This window comes from Bos grunniens, chromosome 1 (assembly GCF_055505025.1).
Source record: "Bos grunniens cultivar Pamir isolate PY7600 chromosome 1, Bosgru_T2T1.0, whole genome shotgun sequence".
Classification (NCBI taxonomy): domain Eukaryota; kingdom Metazoa; phylum Chordata; class Mammalia; order Artiodactyla; family Bovidae; genus Bos; species Bos grunniens.
Genome location: NC_141165.1, coordinates 75,759,760 through 75,778,817, shown reverse-complemented (window position 1 = coordinate 75,778,817; position 19,058 = coordinate 75,759,760). Strand labels below are relative to the sequence as shown.

Sequence of the window (19,058 nt, the reverse complement as noted above, 5' to 3'; positions counted from 1 at the left end):
GGGTCTACAGCCTCATCTGTTGGACTCCAAAGTGTAACTATGAGACCTAGTAGCATTCAGGGTATCAGCACTGAGAGAGGGTGGTTGTGGGTGCACATGCCCTATATTGCACTGAGAGGTGCAGTCCTGTGAGGACCTCTGTGTTAGAGAGCAACACGAACACTCCGAGGCTGAGGCCAGGACTGGCTTCAGTGTTGGTGGCCTGTATGTCTCAATGGCAGTTCCTTCCTGAGGAGTATGCACCCCTCCCCATAAGGGCCACAGCTGCTTTGAAGTTATTGGATAACAGTGACCATTAACGTTTCTGGAAATCGTATGGAAATTATTAGAAAAATCCATGACCCCACAGATTTGAATATTTTCAGGGAAGTGGGGAGGGTAAATATAGAATTCCTGAAGCTCTAACATGGGTGCAAAATTAAAAATCCTTGCACTAGAGGCTTTTATTATTACTTTGGAAAGCAGCTCTAGTGTGGTTTTCTTGAATTATGCTCTGCTTAATGCCGTTACTTCCAAGTCTCCTAATAGCTTAAATGTTTTAATGGAGAAGATTTTGAGTTAGTCATGTCTGTTGGTTTTGGGGAAACCAATATACTTTTGGTCTAAGTTTACTGACTTGGATGGAGAAAGTTTTGTCCTGTCTTTTGAATTCATTTTTAACACCTGACTTTGGAAGAAGATGTATCAATTATTAATCAAGATAAGCCAACTCACAACAGTGATACCTTGTTAGCCACTCTTAGAGTTTATATGTTCTCCTCTTTGGCCAAGTGGGTTGGAATTGCCAGTTTTCTTGATTCATTGTACACTGTTACTAGATTTAACTCACACAGCCGAATTCAGTCAAAGCGGAACAAATGTTGTAATAGTTCAACCTTATCCATAAACAAACAATTAAAATTAAAATGCTTTCTTATTATTTTATATATATATATATATATCCAATTATCCAAAAATTATAGCAGATAAAACTGATAGTGGTACAGTAAATTAATGCAAACTTCTTGGAGAGTAATTTGAAAACAATCATTAAAAAGCGTTATGTTCTTTTGACCCGATTATTTTTCTTCTAAATGACACTAAAAATAATTCAGAAGAACACAAATCAAGTGGCATTTGCAACAGTAGTGATTTTTTATCAACAGTCTTCAGGGTAGCAAATACTGAGAACAACCATTTGTCAACAATTAAGGAATGGTTAGGCAAAAATCATGGCCCATTTGCTTGCTGCAATTTTATGTAGACATTAAAAATGAAAAATCCAAAGACACTGTGCATATACATATACACATGCAGAAGTGTTGATAAAATATGGAAAATACTGCTTTGAATTATATATACAATTGACTACAAATATGTATATACAACTGATTGTAAATTACTGTGAGTGCACATGAATAAAGATAGAATTCAAATAACTCTTAAGTTTGAACAATGAGATTTTTGTGCATTTTTCTCTAAGTCTATTTACATTGAGCCAGAGGGCTACAACTTTTTTTTTTTTCTGTGACAATGTAGTTTTTGCTTCTTTCCTAGTCAACACAGACACAGAAACTGCCGTTGTCAACGTCACATATGCAACAAGAGAAGAAGCTAAAACGTAAGTGGATTTAGCTTATTTCCCTTTAAATCTGGGCTGGGGAATGCTGAGGGAGCTTGTCTTTGGATTCCATTGAATCCTGTGTTTATAAACCTTTTCTGAAAAGATGCAGATCGTTAACGCATCAGTAGTAGTAGTGTAGTCGCTGAGCCACGTCCAACTCCATGCGACCCCATGGGCTGTAGCCCGCTAGGCTCCTCTGTCCATGGGATTCTCCAGGCAAGGATACTGGAGTGGATTGCCATTCCCTTCTCCAGGGGATCTTCCCGACACAGGGATTGAACCCAGGTCTCTCACATTGCAGGTGGATTCTTTACCATCTGAGCCACCAGGGAATGCAGATCTTTGACACATCCATACAGCCCCAGGGAATTTATACCAGGGTATCTGTTTGTTGACTGTACAGAGATTTTTTATCTTGAAAAATGTTGAGCCTTGGCATCAAAACCAAGGTGGGAGCTGTATCTTGAAACAGTCAGGAGTAGAGGACGCCATGTCTCTGACACTGTGTCCCCTAGAGTCTGCTTTGACAACTGGAAGCCACTTTCACCTGGAGCTTTCTCCATGCACCATGAGGAAGAAACCCAAGCCTGTTTCTGTCCACACTCATTGGATGAATGCTGAAACTTCCTTTTCCCTCTATGAATATTAGAAGGGGGGAGGGGTTCACCTCTGTGACATCAGCCCAAGGGAGCACTGTTATCTTGGAGTGGTTCATCAAAGAGTGCCTGGCTCCGGCTCTTCTTCCTGTTCACATTCACCTCCTGACCCCACTCATGGCGATATTGCTTCAGTGATGGTTAATTGTGAGCTTGGCTATTAACACACATGGGATTGACTATTTTAAAAACAACAACAAAAACAAGTTCCTTTTTGTAGAAGGCCCATGAAGTGCCTGTCAGGTCATCATAACTAGAATTATGGTCACACGTGGTCATGCTTTATGGAGGTGGCATAATATTCATATTGGTTATACATCCCAGAATTAGTGTTTTTTTCCAGGGTTTCCACATCCATGAATACGTATTTAACCCGTTCTCATACCACTGGTTTTCAAAATGTTAATTTTGCATTGAAAAAGGCAACAGTCATTTGCTGTTGACTTTTTAAACATTTTTAAATTTTATTTTATATATTCTTTTGGCTGTGCTAGGTCTTCATTGCTGCACAATTTTTTCCCTCTAGTTGTGGCAAGTGGGGGCTGCTCTGTAGTTGTGGTGTGCCAGCTTCTTTTTGCAGTGGCTTCTTTTGTTGCAGAGCACAGACACTAGGGCACTCAAGCTTCAGTAGTTGTGGCTCCCAGGCTCTAAATCACAGGTTCAGTAGTTGTGGTGCCTGGGCTTAGTTGCTCTGCAGCATGTGGGTCTTCCCCAATCAGGGCTCAAACCCATGTCTCCTGCATTGGCAGGCAGATTCTTTGCCTCTGAGCCACCAGGGAAGCCCTGCTATTGACTTTTGCACATGGATTTAAGCAGGACACATTTACTAACAACTCACCTTTACAGTTTTTGTCCAGCTGCTACTTAGGTAGGACTTTTGTACATGATGCTGCTACTGCTAAGTCGCTTCAGTCATGTCTGACTCTGTGCGACCCCAGAGACGGCAGCCCAACAGGCTCCCCCGTCCCTGGGATTCTCCAGGCTAGAACACTGGAGTGGGTTGCCATTTCCTTCTCCAATGCATGAAAGTGAAAACTGAAAGTGAAATCGCTCAGTTGTGTCTGACTCTTAGCGACCCCATGGACTGCAGCCTACCAGGCTCCTCCATCCATGGGATTTTCCAGGCAAGAGTACTGGAGTGGGGTGCCATTGCCTTCTCCGTACATGATACTACTTTGCTGCTTTTATTGAATTCACAAAGTGCTGCTTTGTAATAAATTTGCAAACCCTATGGACTCTCTGGTGGCCCAGTGGCTAGGACGCCACACTCCTAATACAGGGGGCCCAGGTTCTGTCCCTGGTCAAGGAACTAGATCTCACATGTCACAACTGAGGGTTTGCACGCCACAACTAAGAGTTCACATGCAGCAACTAAAGACTCAAGATCCTGCATGCCTCAACCAGGACCTGGTGCAAATAAATAAATATTTAAAAAATTGCAAACCCTAAATATTAACCTTACAGAATAGGGTTAATTTTTTTCACGTACTGCCAAAAACGTGGAAAAAATTGCTCCACTTCATTTATCGTTTTTAAGATAACTATCAAATTGATAAATCTTTTAAAATAATAAGTTGTATTTCTGAGACATCAAGGAAACAAATGCTCTCTGAACTGCTATGGGATAGTAAATGTTGAAACCTTTCCAGAAGGACTCTGAGCAGTACTTAAGATGTTAGAATTCTGCCTGCTCTCCATTAGGAAATTCCATTAGGAATTTGTCCTGTGTGTAAAGTTGTAGTTGCAGAGATACCCATAACAACACTATTGGAATAGTAAACGATTAGGAGTGTGTGTATATATATATATAAAACAATAGAGAATATGTTGCAAAAATGATGGCAAATCAATAGAATGTTAACCAGTAAAAATTAAATTTCAGGATATTTAATCACTTAGAAAACTAGAGTATTAACTATTTTTAAAGGTTATAAAGTATGTTTGGTATTAATCCATTTGTATAAATAATAATATATTTAAGAAAGACATAGGATGGACTAGGATGGTTTTCTCATTTGTGCTTATCTACTGCTGGATTTTCAGCAATAACTATATCACAGTTAAAATTTTTGAGTCAATTTTATGCCGATATTTACAGAGTTTCTGATACAGCCTTAAGTGGTTAAAAAAGAAAGCAGGACAACACATTGTATATCAGGCCAGACCTATACTTGGTGATTACTTGCTAACCACCCTCTGTGAAAGAGCAGAGATGGTGTGTGTTTTGCTCACGCTGCATCCTCAGTGCTGAGGATGGCACCCTCGTAAGCAGTTAGCAAAGGAGGGTGAGTGAACTGGTCCACTGACCCTGGACTGTGGGTCTCTAACAAATCCCCTGCTGCATTTCAGAGCCATCGAGAAGCTAAGCGGGCATCAGTTTGAGAACTACTCCTTCAAGATTTCCTACATCCCGGATGAAGAGGTGAGCTCCCCTTCGCCCCCTCAGCGAGCCCAGCGTGGGGACCACTCTTCCCGGGAGCAAGGCCATGCCCCTGGGGGCTCTTCTCAGGCCAGACAGATTGATTTCCCGCTGCGGATCCTGGTCCCCACCCAGTTTGTTGGTGCCATCATCGGAAAGGAGGGCTTGACCATAAAGAACATCACTAAGCAGACCCAGTCCCGGTACGTGCCTCCGGGGCTTCCTTTGCTTCCTTCTGAGGGGTCCCCTGAGTGCTGGTGGGTCCCGGCCATTCCCAGGTTGCTATTGCTTGCATCAGCAGTGGGGGGCTGTGCTGGATGGGACAGTGGCTTCTTTAAACAGAACTACTAACAGACTAACACAGAACCCAGGGCCTTCATGAGCTTTTGTGCCAGTGTCCTAAAGGTCATACCTGAAACACTAATAATTCATAAAAAAAGGTACTAATGACCTCACAGTCATGAATTGTTCTCCTAAGCTCTCTGATGCCTGTGAATACATCTACATATTTTTAAAACAACAGAGGTATGGGGCTGAACTTTATGGGATCCTAGAACCCACTTACCTTAGCTCTCGCCTCCTCTCCTGAGTCAGAGCCCAGGGTGATAGTCATTCTTTGAGACCACCTAGGGAGTCTCACAAACAGCTTCATAAAGGCAACGGGTGAGTCACTGCTACATTGAGTAAGAAATAAAGTACATTATTAGCCTTATGTTTAGTCTTCTGTCTGCTTAAGGAGACTGACTTGGTAGTAGGAGTTGTAGTGGATAAAGTAACTTGTGAGGTTGTTGATTTTTGTATGTTCCTAAGACCACAGCATGATAAAATGAACAAAGCACAGGACTTGAAAACAAAGACCCTTGTTCACATTTTCCCACTTAATAGCTATATAAGCTTAGAAAAATTTAAGCTTTCTGAGCATCAACAGATTCTTCTATACTCTAGGAGTAGTGTGAGAATTAGGACAGTCAGACAGATTGAATGAAATAATTATTGTGAAAGCACTTAAATTACAAAGCACCAAATTACAAGTATTAGTTATTTATATTCCTAATGCATTTTTCTCAGGTTATTGAGGGTTTTATAACCTGAAAGAGGAAAAACTGTTTTCTTCAAAGTGTCTGAGTTATTTCCAAAAAGTGGACAATTATGTGAATCCCAGGGTTTATAATCATAGGAGTGAAGTGATAAGATAGTAGTCAGAGGAAGTACTATTGATGTTTCTTTTGTTTTAAAATCAGTCCCCTTTTATTCCTGTAAGTCTGCTTCCCTGAGAAAGTGATTTTTATTTGTATGTCTTTTTGTTCCAAATATTATTTGAAGTGGCTTTATAAATGTAGCAAGTTTAAATAGAAGTGAAGTTAATTCTCAAAGTGTGTGCCTACTTTTTTAGAAATAGGCCCCAAACTTGGATTTGGACTTCTAACAACCAAAGTAAAAAGGGATACAATTAATTATGTGATTTTGAAAGTTAACAAAAACAAGTAGAGCCACAACTACCCAAAGAAGTCTGATAAAGTCATCAAGCTTTGGAGCCATTAGTTTTAAGAGTCTGGAAGAAGGCAGGCTGCCAGTGGCAAGGAAACCAAAAACTTAGGCAGAGAAAGGGCATGCCTCTGTTTTCTATCCACACTCAGATATATAAAGCTTGCTTGAATTTGGTGTTTAGAGTTGGATTAACATATGGCTTTTAAAAGCTGCAATCAGTTCAGAGACTGGCACTGTGCCAATGTGCAGTATTATCCTGCTCACTTTTAAGATCATTTGAAAGACTACACAAAATACTTCATTTACCAAACTGGCTTCATTACCACATTGGCTTGGTGCCTTTGTCCAATAGCACTCCTGTAAGAAATATTCCTTTCTAAGTGGAGCTGCAAAGAATTCAGGTTTGGCCCAAGACCTTCTGCACTGCTTGCTGCCTTCTTGGAGAATGGCATTGGTTGCAAATGTGCTAATGACACTTATTGTCTGTCTGTGTCCTTGCTGTACATTGGCCAGTGCAACACTTTCTTGGACTAGGGTCCAGTGCCAGATGACGTTGTGCTATGGCTCCTGATTCTTTTCCTGCAGGGTAGACATCCATAGAAAGGAGAACTCTGGGGCTGCAGAGAAGCCCGTCACCATCCATGCCACCCCAGAGGGAACCTCTGAAGCATGCCGCATGATTCTTGAAATCATGCAGAAAGAGGCTGATGAGACCAAACTGTAAGTTTGCATGCAATGCACAGACCGCTCAACAGAAAAGAAGATTAGGTTCTCATTCATTTAACCCAGGAAAGTTTTCAAAGAGCTGTAAATCTATTTCTCAGTTAAAGGGAGCGGGGGAAGGATTAATTTCAGGTATTTGTTCCATAGAGACTACAATGGGAAATAGATCTTTTATGTTTACAACGTGGCTATTTCTCTACTTGCACGTTTCTCTTGGTGATCCTAATGCTTCCGTGACTCATTGGCAATAATTATTGATGGGAACATAACCGTGTTGTCCAACGTGTGTGCTAATGGAAATGTTCTATATTTGCACTGTTCACTATAATAACCACTAGCCAAATGTTGCTGTTGAGTGCTTGAAATGTGACAAGTGCAGTGGAGGTACTGAATATTTTAACTTGATCCATTCAGATTTAAGTAGTCACGTGTATGGCTAGTGGCCATCATATTGGACGGGGCAGATTCAAAAAGTACATTTGCACCAAAACCATCAAAAGGGTTTTGCTCCTAAGCCCCTTGGACTCTTAAGCTTGGATTATGTTTCCTTAAATAGTAGAAACTGGTATCTGAGTGGCTATTTTATTCTTTTTTCTTGTATCTCCTTTGTCCATTTCTTTCACAAAATATTGCTTAGGATTCCTGTTGTACCAATTTGAATGACAAATACAGTTCATAGTAACTTGTATAATTTAGTAATACAAATTTATTAATTTGTATTATAAACAAATTAATGGTAATAGAATAGATAATATAATAAAAAAGGCTCTATGTAAGTCTGGCAAAATCCACTTATAAGCATGGATTGTGGCAGTTTTATAAAGAAGCAGTGAGGGATGAATTGAATATAAAACTAATTTATATTCAAACAGTGTCAAATAATAGTGTTCCAAAACCAAGGAGATGAGAGTACTTAAAAGAAAAACATTGCAAATTCTTAGGCTTCATGAGGAACTCTAACATTTTACTTATGAATTACTTACTATTTGGGACTTTTGGAATCCCCCAAATGCTGTGACTTAATTTAAAGAAGCCCCTCTCTCATCCAAATTATTGAGAACTTTATAAATGTTACCCTCCTTGGCCCTTTGAATTAGGTGTCATCATCTTACAATATTTTAAAGAATCAAAAAGACTGCTAAATAAATTGGATTTTTAAAGTATTTATGTAGAGCCAAGATAGAGTTTGAATATCTTTGAAATATGTTTTTTTTTTTAAATGAGGCACCATGCTGAGCACTGTGCTAGGGGCTTAGGCTACAACTCTGAACAAGGTCCAGTTCCTTTTTCTTTTAATCCAGTGTGAGACATCTGCTAAACAAACAGTTACACCAGTAAGTAATTAAGCACGGCTATGATACGTGCTATAGTGGAAAACAACTGCAGGTAACTGAAGGCCATAATCAAGGCTCTAGAGAGACAGAAAGAGATTTAGGGATTTCAGAGAAAGCTTTCCTATGTAAGTGACATTTCAGCTGATCCCTGAGGAAGATGAGTAGGAGGTGGAGGATGGAGAAGAGAGATCCTAAACTTTCCTTTTATTCATTTATGTGCATGTTTGGTCTTGTCTGACTCTCTGCAACCCCATGGACTATAGCCTGCCAGCCTCCTCTCTGTTCATGGATTTTTCCAGCAGGCATACTGGAGTAGGTTGCCATTTCCTCCTCCAGAGGATCTTCCTGACCCAGAGATTGAACCCACGTCTCCTGCATTGCGGCCAGATTCTTTGCCACTTAGCCATTCATTTACCAAATATTCGTTGAGTACGTACTATGTGCCAGGCACTGTTCTGTGTCTCAGTGAACAAAGCAGACGAAAAATCCTGCCCTCTGTAAGTCACATTCTAACGGAGCTTCTTCAAACATCCCTTTATTTTGAGGCTGTTGTAGTGCACCTGTTAGATGGTTTTGGTCTCAAGTAACAGAAAACGTAACAAATGGCTTAAGTAATAAGAAACAGTTTTGATGTCACATAATTAGAAGTCCTTACTCTGGGAGAATGACTGCAGGGTCAGTTGAATCATAGCCTTAAAGGCCCATGACTTTTCTTTCTGTTTTACTGTCTTCAGTGTATCTGATATGCCTTTTCTTTTATCAATTGAGGTGATCATGTGGGTTTTGCCCTTCATTCTGTCAATATAGTATATTATATTAATTTTTGTATGTTGAACCATCTTTGCATTTCAACTTAAAAGACTCCTTTAGCATTTCTGGTAGAACTGGTCTAGGAGTAATGAACTCCTTTGACTTTTGTTTATCTGGAATAGTCTTAATTTTCCTATCATTTTCACAGACAGTTTTGCTAGATACAGTATTCTTGGTTGGTAGTTTTTTCTTTCTGTGCTTTGAGTATGTCATCCCATTCCCTTCTGTCCTGCAGATTTCTGCTTAGAAATCCATCTGTAATCTTAGGAAAACTTTCTTGTATGTTACTAATCACTTTTCTCATGCTGCTTTCAAGATTTTCTCTTTGAGTTTAGACACCTGGGTTATAATGTGTCTCAGTGTGATTCTCTCTTGGTTTATCCCAGCTGGATGTTCTTGGAGCTAATTAAATCTGTGTGTCCATTTCTTTTCTCAGATTTGGAAAGTTTTCTGCCTATTTTCTTTGAATAAGCTCTTTCCCTTGTCTCTTTCTCTATCCTTCTGTGATTCCAATGACATGTTTCTTGATCGATTTGATAGTGTTCCAAAAGCCCATTATCCTGTCTGTACTTTTTTTAAAATTCTGTTTTCTCCCTTCACTTGATGATTTCACATGACTGATATTCAAGTTTTCTGAGTCTGTCTTCTGCCTGATCATATCTGCTTTTGAATCCCTTTAATATTTCAGTTATATTTTTCAGCTCTATTATTTCTGTTAGGTTGTTTTTGAATAGTTTCTTTTTCTTTGTTGATATTCTCACTTTGTTCATGCATCACCTTCCTGATTTCATTTAGTTGTTTGTATTCTCATTTAGGTCATTGAGCATCTCTGTGATCATTATTTTAAAGTCTGTCAAGTAGCTCATAGATCTGCATTTCTTTAGGGTCAGTTTCTGGAGTTTTATTTTGATCTTTTGATTAGACCATGTTTCTATTTCTTTCTATGGCTTATAATTTTTTTGCTGGAATTTGGGCATCAGAAAAAGCAATCACCTCTCAGAATCTTTGCATACTGGCTTTGTTCAGGGGAAGACCTTCACTAGTCAGCCTGGCTGGAGGTTTTAGGACCTCTCAAACCATTTCTGATTTCTTTCTCCTCCTGGCTTCTGACTGTGGAACTGCAGCTCTAACATACTATACACCTCTGTTTTCAGCAGCTTCCAGACCTGGGCACCAGGCTTGGCAGCTCCCTAAGTTAGGAGAGACAGAAACCTCTCTCTCAGGCAGCCCCCAGGCAAGCCAGAATAGAATGTTGGGCTCATTGTCCAGTCCTTTGTTTCTGTCCCAGGGGAGGGGCCTTGGTGAGGAGGATTTCCTCCCAGTTTGCCTTGCTATGTTGTGTCGGGGAAGGAGCAGGAAAGGCATGCCAAACGCCACAAAACTTCTTACTCCTTTTGCTGGAATCCCTTTTCAGTTTTATAAAAGCCTGGGTGGTATAGCTTCTCCCCTGACCTCTAGAGTTCTCAGAGATTTTAGCCTATCTTTTGTTGTCAACTTGGTGTCTCTGTAGGGATAGGAGGGCCTGTTGTTCCTAGTCTACCATCTGACTGATGTCATTATCCCTTGTGCTTTTTTTAAGAGCAAGGAAAACCTTCCTAAAGCCACCCTACAGACCTCTTCTGATACCTCGTTGGTCAGTCTTTCTCATGGACCTATTTCCAACCAGTCACAACAAGGGAGTAAAATTAACATGATTTGGCTTGTGTTCATCAGAATTCATGCACTAGGGTTAGTGAGAAACCCCGCTTCTCCTAAAGCCCGTGGCCACTTGGTAGCTGAACAGAAACAGCTTCTATTTGTAAGAAATAAGGAGGGTAATAGCTCTTAATCCCATAGACAGAGAAACCTGGCGGGCTACAGTCTGTGGGGTTGCAAAAGAGTTGGACATGACTTAGCTACTAAACAACAACTATAGCTCTTAAGTCAACCATTGTGTTCAACTTAAATGTCAAATTGTTGCTGGTCTCTTTCAGAGCTGAAGAGATTCCTCTGAAGATCTTGGCCCACAATGGCTTGGTTGGAAGACTGATTGGAAAAGAAGGCAGAAATTTGAAGAAAATTGAACATGAGACAGGGACCAAGATAACAATCTCATCGTAAGCCACTTGTTCCAATTAACTGTGCCCAGTAATGGAGACTGTGAGCATTGTGATATGTCCAGCTCGTTCATCTGCTTTTCCTTATAATGGGAATGTAATCATAAGATAATCATATAATTATCTTCAGCACTGTCAAAACAGATGCATAAGTAGTTCCCACTCAGACCTTCTCTACTGATATCATCTAAGTCACTGCAAAGAGTTGAGATAAGATGGCAGATGTTCTCTGCCACAGTGTGAGGTGAGGGTATCCATCCCTGCCTCTTCCACCAAGACGTGAGTGTGACCCTTCTGGGATTTTATTTTTCCTTTTGAAAAAAGGAAATTTTTCTCTTTTTCCTGGTGGCCAGCTTGCAGGATTTGAGCATATACAACCCTGAAAGAACCATCACTGTGAAGGGCACAGTTGAGGCCTGTGCCAATGCCGAAATAGAGATTATGAAGAAGCTGCGTGAGGCCTTTGAAAATGATATGCTGGCTGTTAATGTAAGTGCTGACTGCTTTCTTCTCCACTGGTTTTCACATATGTTGTCAGGCAGGACCCAAGCCTCTCTAAGAATAATTGTCGTTCGGAAAGTAAAGAAGCACTTTAGGAGTACAGAGTTACACCTTTCTCCTTGGGGGCAAGGGCATTAGAATAATCAGGAGACGAACTAGTAAAATATGCTAAGTACACTCGACAAAATAGTGTGAAGTCATTAAAATCACAGCTTGGAAGATTTTTAAATCAAATTGCTTATGATATATTGTTAATTAAGAAAATATATTAATATAAAAGTGTATGTAACTAAGGTTTTAATTATATAAAATATGAGTCAAAATGACTAGAAGGCTGCATATAAAAATCAAGACAGCTGTTATGTTAGAAAAGTGAGATTTTTTCCCCCCTCTACTTTCCAGTTTTAAAAAAATTTCTGATGTTCACCTCTCACTGATCTGTCCTTTCAGATTGTCCGATAACTGTTGTTATCCACCTCGACTCTAATAATTCTAGCAGACTGATTTGGGTTTGTCCTTCCTGTTATTACTACCTGGTTTCAACTTTATAATGGGGAGACACCATCCTGAAATTCATTCAGAAATCTTAAAAATATTTGTCCTTTTAATCAAAAGCACAAACTCAGCTCAGAGGAGTAAATTTTTTTCATTTTTTTATGATAATGATCTTTTTAACGTACACAAAACAGGAAAGGATACTATGATAAGCTCTCATGCCCTAATCTGGCTTCAGCAGTTATCCGTTCATGGCCTGTTTTGCTTCATTTGAACCTTCATCCACGTCCCCACTCCCACTTGGATGACTTGGAAGAAAATCCCAGACTTTGTAACATTTCACAGAGGACTAAATGTTGAGAAGGGACTAGGTGGGTGAAATGCAGCCCCAGCTCCCTCACTGCAGCACTTGGCATAGGACCTTCTTAGTCAGGTCAGTACTGCCTTCCTGCCTCACCCCAAGTCCCACCTTAGCGGCCCACATGATAATTACATGGGACATGGTGAGCATGGTGAGGAGACAACTGCAGTGTGACCTTCCCTCCCCCCATTTGTGTGTATTTGTCTGTCAAAGTATCATCCACTGATCTCGTTTTCTTCTTTGGGGATCTTGATGTCCTATGATAAACTCTTTCTCTGAACACCCAGAAATGCTGCAAAGGCTCTGGGTGTTCCAAACATCTTCCCCTGAGCATGTGCATCACTTAGGTTCATTCATGTCTGTGCTGAAGTCATGCATTGATAGGTGAATAACAAAATCACTAGATCTCACACATGAATGGGATAAAGGCTAAGATCCTAACTCTCCCGTTCCAGACCTTCTAAAAGAAGGCAAGCTACTGGGTGACCCTAGAGCCACAGATGAGCAAAGAGATAATGTTAGAGATTTGCTCAGTGGTCGGGGAGGCAGTGGTAGGACCAGGAGGCAGGTTGGTTACAGACCAGGGTGGGAGATACATTATCCCTCTGCCTCTGAAGGGCAGCCTGTGTGAGCATCCCCGTGTTTAAATGTGAAATAAGCAAGCGAGATGATCACAAAACTGTCAGCTAAATGGTAAACAAGCCAAAGTTGTGGACCATTCCAAACATGGATAAGAGTTTACACATGTGATATCTTAATGAGGGGTCTGATTTTTCCCTGGATAGAGTTAGGAAGAACTATTCAGCCAACATGTTTTAATCATATTCATTCAGCAAATATTTATTGAGTACTTACTATGTACCAGGCACTGAGCTCACAGCACTAAACAAGACAGTTTCTGTCCATGAGGAAATTGTTGTCTGAAAGGCGAAGAGGCAGCTACACGGGCCATTCAAATACTATGTGATGCCTGCTGTTTTAGGGGAACATGAGTGTGTTAGGGCACAGAAAGGGCACCTGAGCTGAGGCCTTTGGGATGAAAGAAGGTTCCTTGAGGAGCGGACACCTAAGGTCAGGTGAAACCCACACGATGAGTAGGGCGTAGCCAGCCAAGGACGGAGACAAGCAACAGTTCTCACAAAGCAGACAGTGTATGCGGGGGATCCAGAGGGGAGAGAGGAGCAGGACTGGGCAGGGTGTGAGTGAAGGTTAGCAGGAGAGGCTGGCAAGGTGGCCTGGGCCCCCAGGAAGAGCCTCATTGCTGTGTTAAGATGTGTAGACACTCGAAGCAGCAGAGAAGCTCTGAAAGGAGCGCCACCATCAGGTTGAGGCTTGGAGAGCCCGCCCCGGCAGCAGGGTGAGGAAGAGGTCCACGGGGCCTGAGTGAGCTGAGTAGGAGACGCTGATGCCATCCAGACAAGAGATGGAGGTTGACCCAGGCAAGCTGGGCCTCTCTGGTCTCCTCCCCTCAACTTTTTCTCCATTTTTATTCTCAGCAACAAGCCAATCTGATCCCGGGGTTGAACCTGAGCGCACTTGGCATCTTTTCAACAGGACTTTCCGTGCTGCCTCCACCAGCAGGGCCCCGAGGACCTCCCCCCGCTCCCCCCTACCACCCTTTCGCTGTAAGTAGCTCAGCTTTCAGGGGTTCGCTCATACTCCTCTAGGCAGCGGCATTTCTCGCTGTGTTGAATCAGAGCCAAAGCTTTCATTTGGAGGCCGTGCTCATAAGGGCTGAATTCAACAGTTCTTAGGACTTCTTCCTAATGGACAGATTAAAACCATCCTCTAAATATGTGCTCTTAAACATAGTATATATCATATCTGGGAAAGAAAGAGACTGCTAGCAAATTCATTAGCTAGAAGCCTGTTCAATGTGAAAAAGGATTTGTTAGCGCAAATAAGAACCTTCATGAGTGTTGTTCACTTACTAAAATATATTTTCGTACCTAGATGACTCATGTATAAAATTCTAACCTGGGTCTACGATTCAAGTACATTATATTTTATTAATAGTTTTTTAAAAGAAAATAGCACACACAGTGTTTATTCCTAGACACTTAGCACAATGCCTGGCATTTAGTAGATTCTCAGTAAGTATTTATTGTTTGAATCATAATTAATAGCAGCAGAAGAAACATGAACGTTATGTGTTTTCTACTTGTCCCCATCCACAAGCATCATTCAAGATCAACATGTTACCAAATTAGGGCTCAGGATACTTGACAGCTTTTTTTTTTTTTAATTCATTCCTAATTCTCCACACATACTACTTATTTTTTAAGAAAACTAATTTTCTCCCAATGTTCATATTGTTTAAATGGGAAGAAAGAATCAGGTTGGAGAACATTAGCTTAACCACCTCTTTCTTTTGAGAGGTGGTCTCTGGTATCGTAGGCTTCACAGTGTCAGAATTCTGAGTAACTCTTTGGGTTAGCTGTAGAGACAGGGTGAACTCAGTGTGCTGTTTTGCCAAAAAAAATAGGGAAATGAACTGACACCCACATCTTTAGTCACAAGGACATGCACATTCTGTCATCGTGTTTATATACAGCTTCTCTCCATACCATTTCTTTAGAATTATATACATTTTCCTTTAAAGGATAGCGTCCAATATTGAGCTGTGTGTGTGTGTGTCTGTCTGTCTGTCTTAGTGTTAGAGGGAGCTGGGAATATGGCAGGAGGGAACTGGCAGCTGTCACAGTCATGTAGGTACTCTAAGCGGGGAGAACAGCTTTGAGAAGTGTGTGTCCCCATCTTTGCTGAGATGTGAGAATGACTGAGCCCAGGATGGTGAACTGGCCTTAGACATGTGGCATTTCTTGAAAGAAAGATTATAGGTACTGCTCCACCGATGATAACTTTGAAAGTCACGCTACTCTGTCAACCTAAGTAACATAAATGGTGGGAGAAAAAAGATGTAATACAGTATAAAATTCTTCTAAAATTGATCATCTAAAAGAGAACTCAGCAAATGACCGTCTGAGGCCAGATCCAGCCCACCACTTATTTTTGTGTATATATACAACTATGAATGTTTATTAAACGCATTGTCTGTCTGCTTTTCTGCTGTGATGGCAGAGTTGCGTAGATGCAGTAGAGACCCTGAGATATGCAAAGCCTAAAATATTTATTTGGCTCTGTGCAGAAAAATTTGCAGATCCCTGAACTGAAAAATGAGAACTTTTCATATGATAACAGAATATTTTCTAAACTTGAAAATAGGTTTTGCCAGTTGGGAAGCTTCCTTTACATCCTGTACATCTGAGATTTTTTTACTAAAACAGTAGAATAATGATTTTTACAAAAATAGTTTCTGTTCTCTATAAAACAGCTTTTAAATAAAATATTTTCAAGTTAAAAGCCATGTAGTTCTGATCTTGAGCCCTTAGATCAAGATTAGTTTCTAATCTAAAACACACAGTTGCCCCAACTCTGCAACAGTACAGCTCCTGCAGACCTCTCTCTCTGACAGCTACAGAAGACAGGGAGGGCATAGAGGTGGGCATCGCTACCCACCTGTGCAGGGTCTAGGCCCTGAATTGGAGGCTTGAGGGCTTCCCAGGTGGACCCACGCCTCCTGAGGACAGAGGAGGGTGGAGTGGTGGGGAGCCTTCATTCATAAAATATTACTGCTTTCCTGTCACTTAGACATTCAAATTTCAAGGAATTAGGGTATCTCTTGGTTGCTTTTATACGTCACAAACCTCTAGTGCTTTTGCTGTCAACATCCGAAGGTCAGGAGATCTGTGCATCTGTTTATAGGTGGCTCACACATGCATGAATTGGGGTACCAATGCTGGAAGCTTTTTATGTATGCGTGTATATATGAAAATTACCATTTTTTCATTTTCTGGTTATAAAAGTAATACATGCATAGTATTTAAGAAGCAAATGGTACAAGTGCAAGTTTTTTCTTAATCTCGAAATAACTAGTGTTTCTATTTATTTGTGTGTGGGTATATATTAAGTATATAGATGATATATATTCCAAATCTTCACTCTACAATGGAAATTCCTGTATATATATCATGATTCTTTTATCCAGTTATTTTCTCAGAATAAATTCCTAGAAATAGAATTGCTGAGCCAAAGAATGTATAAGTATATAAAAATATAAATGTTGATATTTTTATATTTATTAGCATATAAATTTTGATACATAAAGAATGTACTATTATTCCTTCTTATCTGATATGTGACACAGAGGCTTTTTTTTCCTTCTGTACTCTCACTACCAATGTAATTATTCCTTGCAATCTGGTACTTTCTTAACAATAACTTTTTTTATTGGTTTATTTTGGGCTGTGCTGGGTCTTCATTGCTGTGTGGGCTTCTCGTTGTGGTGACTTCTTTGTTGCAGAGCAGTCTCTGGGGCACACGGGCTTCAGTACTTGGAGCGTGTGGGCTCAGTAGCTGCAGCTTCCAGGCTCCAGAGCTCAGGCTCGATAGTTCTGGCGCATGAGCCTAGTTGCGCAACGACATGTGGGATCTTCTGGATCAGAGACCTAACCTGTGTCTCCTGCATTGGGAGGCAGATTCTTTACCACTGAGCCACCAAGGAAGCCCTGCGGTCTGATCCTTTAAAAGATACTATTATGAGTATCTTTTACTTGTAATAAGCACTTTGGGGCTTACTGGACATTTTTCTCCCTCTCTAATTAATTGTCTTTTTATATCCCTTCCCTATCAATCTGTGGAGAGGCAGTATAGATTCTGGAGTCAAACAACCTGTGTTTGAATCTCTGCACTATATAACTTGTTATTTTTAGCAAACTTGGGCAAGAGACTTAGCCTCTTTGCATTTCCATGTCCTCTGTTTCATGCAATTGTTGTCAGGGTAATTAAATAAGTAAAAATCCGTACACAGTAGTTGCTATATAAATCTTAGTTGCTATTGTCATCTCCCCCCATCTTTTTCTTAATGATTTGTAACAGCTAATTACATATTAAGGCTGTTAACCATTTGTCATGTTGTAAATATCTTTCACTAGCTTGTCATTTCTCTTTGCTTTATTTGTGGTGTCTTGTGCCATAGTAATTTAAAATAGGGTTTTTTTGAACAAGTGAACTACTATATGAAGTAAATAGGAAATGTTTCCCTTTAGCCTTCCTTCTCTTACCCAAATTTTACCCAACTACCACTCCCCAGAAGTATAGTATTGTTATGTTTTAAAATGCTTTATGAGCATATATATAATCATTTTATTCAAAAGCAAATGGAATCATGCCACATATAGTGAATTACTGTTGTTTTATTTTTCACTTATTATGAGCATCTTTCCATATCTAGAGTTGATTCTCTTTAATGGCTTTTTAATTCCATTGTATGAAATTACTATAATTTTTCTACTGAGCATGCTGTTTTTCAACATTTGGGTTTTCTCTAGGCTTTCTCTGCTACCAATAGTGTCAAAATGAATGTCCTTAAACATAAGAGTGTGAGCAGATCTAGAAGTAAATTCTAAGACTGCAATTATTACATCAAAAGGGAATGCATTTTTCTTTAAAATTTTCACGTTTTCCTTCAACAGAATTAATGCAGAAATTTTAAGAATTAAGATAGTTAGATCAGTGTTGTTTTCCTTCATGGACTTCTGGCCTTTGATGTTATGCTAAGAAAAAGCTGCCTGCTATCTAAGAGTATAGAATATCCTTCCAGGTTTTCTTACATCATTCTTAGTTGTTGGTTTGGGGGGACTATTGCTTATAATTCATAGGCAGTTTATCTTGACTTGTACGTTGAGCTAGGGATCCAGTGTTATTTTTTTCCCACTGCATCACTCAGTTTGAAATGTCAGCTTTGTTGTATGCCAGACTCCCACTGAATCTTGTTCCTGGGCTCTGTTCTGTTCATCTTTCTGTCTACACTGCAGTTACTATAGTTTTATACTATCTTTGACAGTGTCAACACCAGGGTTATTTTTTTCCTCAAAAGACTGAATTGAAAGGATAGTCAACTTATACTATACTTGGGAAAATTGAGAATATGTAGGAATTTTCTGTCCCTTGAAGATTTAATGCAATCCATCCATAAAACCTCTGGGCCTAGCACTTGTGTTTGGAGAAAGATCATTTATACCTTTCCAGTTCTTACCTGTTCCTGAGCTGGTTTTGTTGATTTATGTTCTCCTGTAAAAGTGTTCATCTCTTTTTTCATACTTAGTGACACAAAGTGGTACAAAGCAATCTATTAGAATGTCTCTTTTCATTCCTAACATCACATACTGTGTTTTCTCTTTCCTTAATCAAGGTTATTAGGGAGTTTTCTTTTAATTTTTTAGTAGTTCAGGGTTCCCTTTTTGTTATCTTACAATAGTTTCCTGTACTTTCCTCTCAAAGAATGTTATTGAAACAGTTCTGGGTTTTGTGGTCTTGCTCATGCATGATCAAATTTTGGAAACTATGGATCTTGGAAAGATATACCTTCTCTAATGGACTAAAAGTTGTGTTGACCACTGTAAAATCAAACTTTAATTGATGACTTGTATCCTCTATATAATTATTTTTTATCTCTATGACATTACATTTTGAGAGCAGTTTACTGTTCCCACTATGATTATGACTTTTTA

At 39.9% G+C, this 19,058-nt stretch overlaps 1 protein-coding gene across 20 annotated transcripts in view; it reads left to right on the top strand.

Moving 5' to 3' along the window:
• The window catches only part of IGF2BP2 (insulin like growth factor 2 mRNA binding protein 2), a 170,585-nt gene that overhangs the window by 130,839 nt on the left and 20,688 nt on the right, over positions 1–19,058 (top strand). For 10 of the 20 annotated variants that reach the window (XM_086397923.1, XM_086397863.1, XM_086397837.1 and 7 more), the window contains 6 exons: positions 1,537–1,600; positions 4,609–4,881; positions 6,752–6,886; positions 11,007–11,129; positions 11,483–11,618; positions 13,983–14,111. In XM_086397923.1, coding sequence (XP_086254049.1) covers positions 1,537–1,600; positions 4,609–4,881; positions 6,752–6,886; positions 11,007–11,129; positions 11,483–11,618; positions 13,983–14,111 — 860 coding nt within the window. The remainder of the gene's footprint in view (positions 1–1,536; positions 1,601–4,608; positions 4,882–6,751; positions 6,887–11,006; positions 11,130–11,482; positions 11,619–13,982; positions 14,112–19,058) is intronic. The other 10 variants (XM_086397954.1, XM_086397962.1, XM_086397973.1 and 7 more) reach the window with 4 other exon arrangements.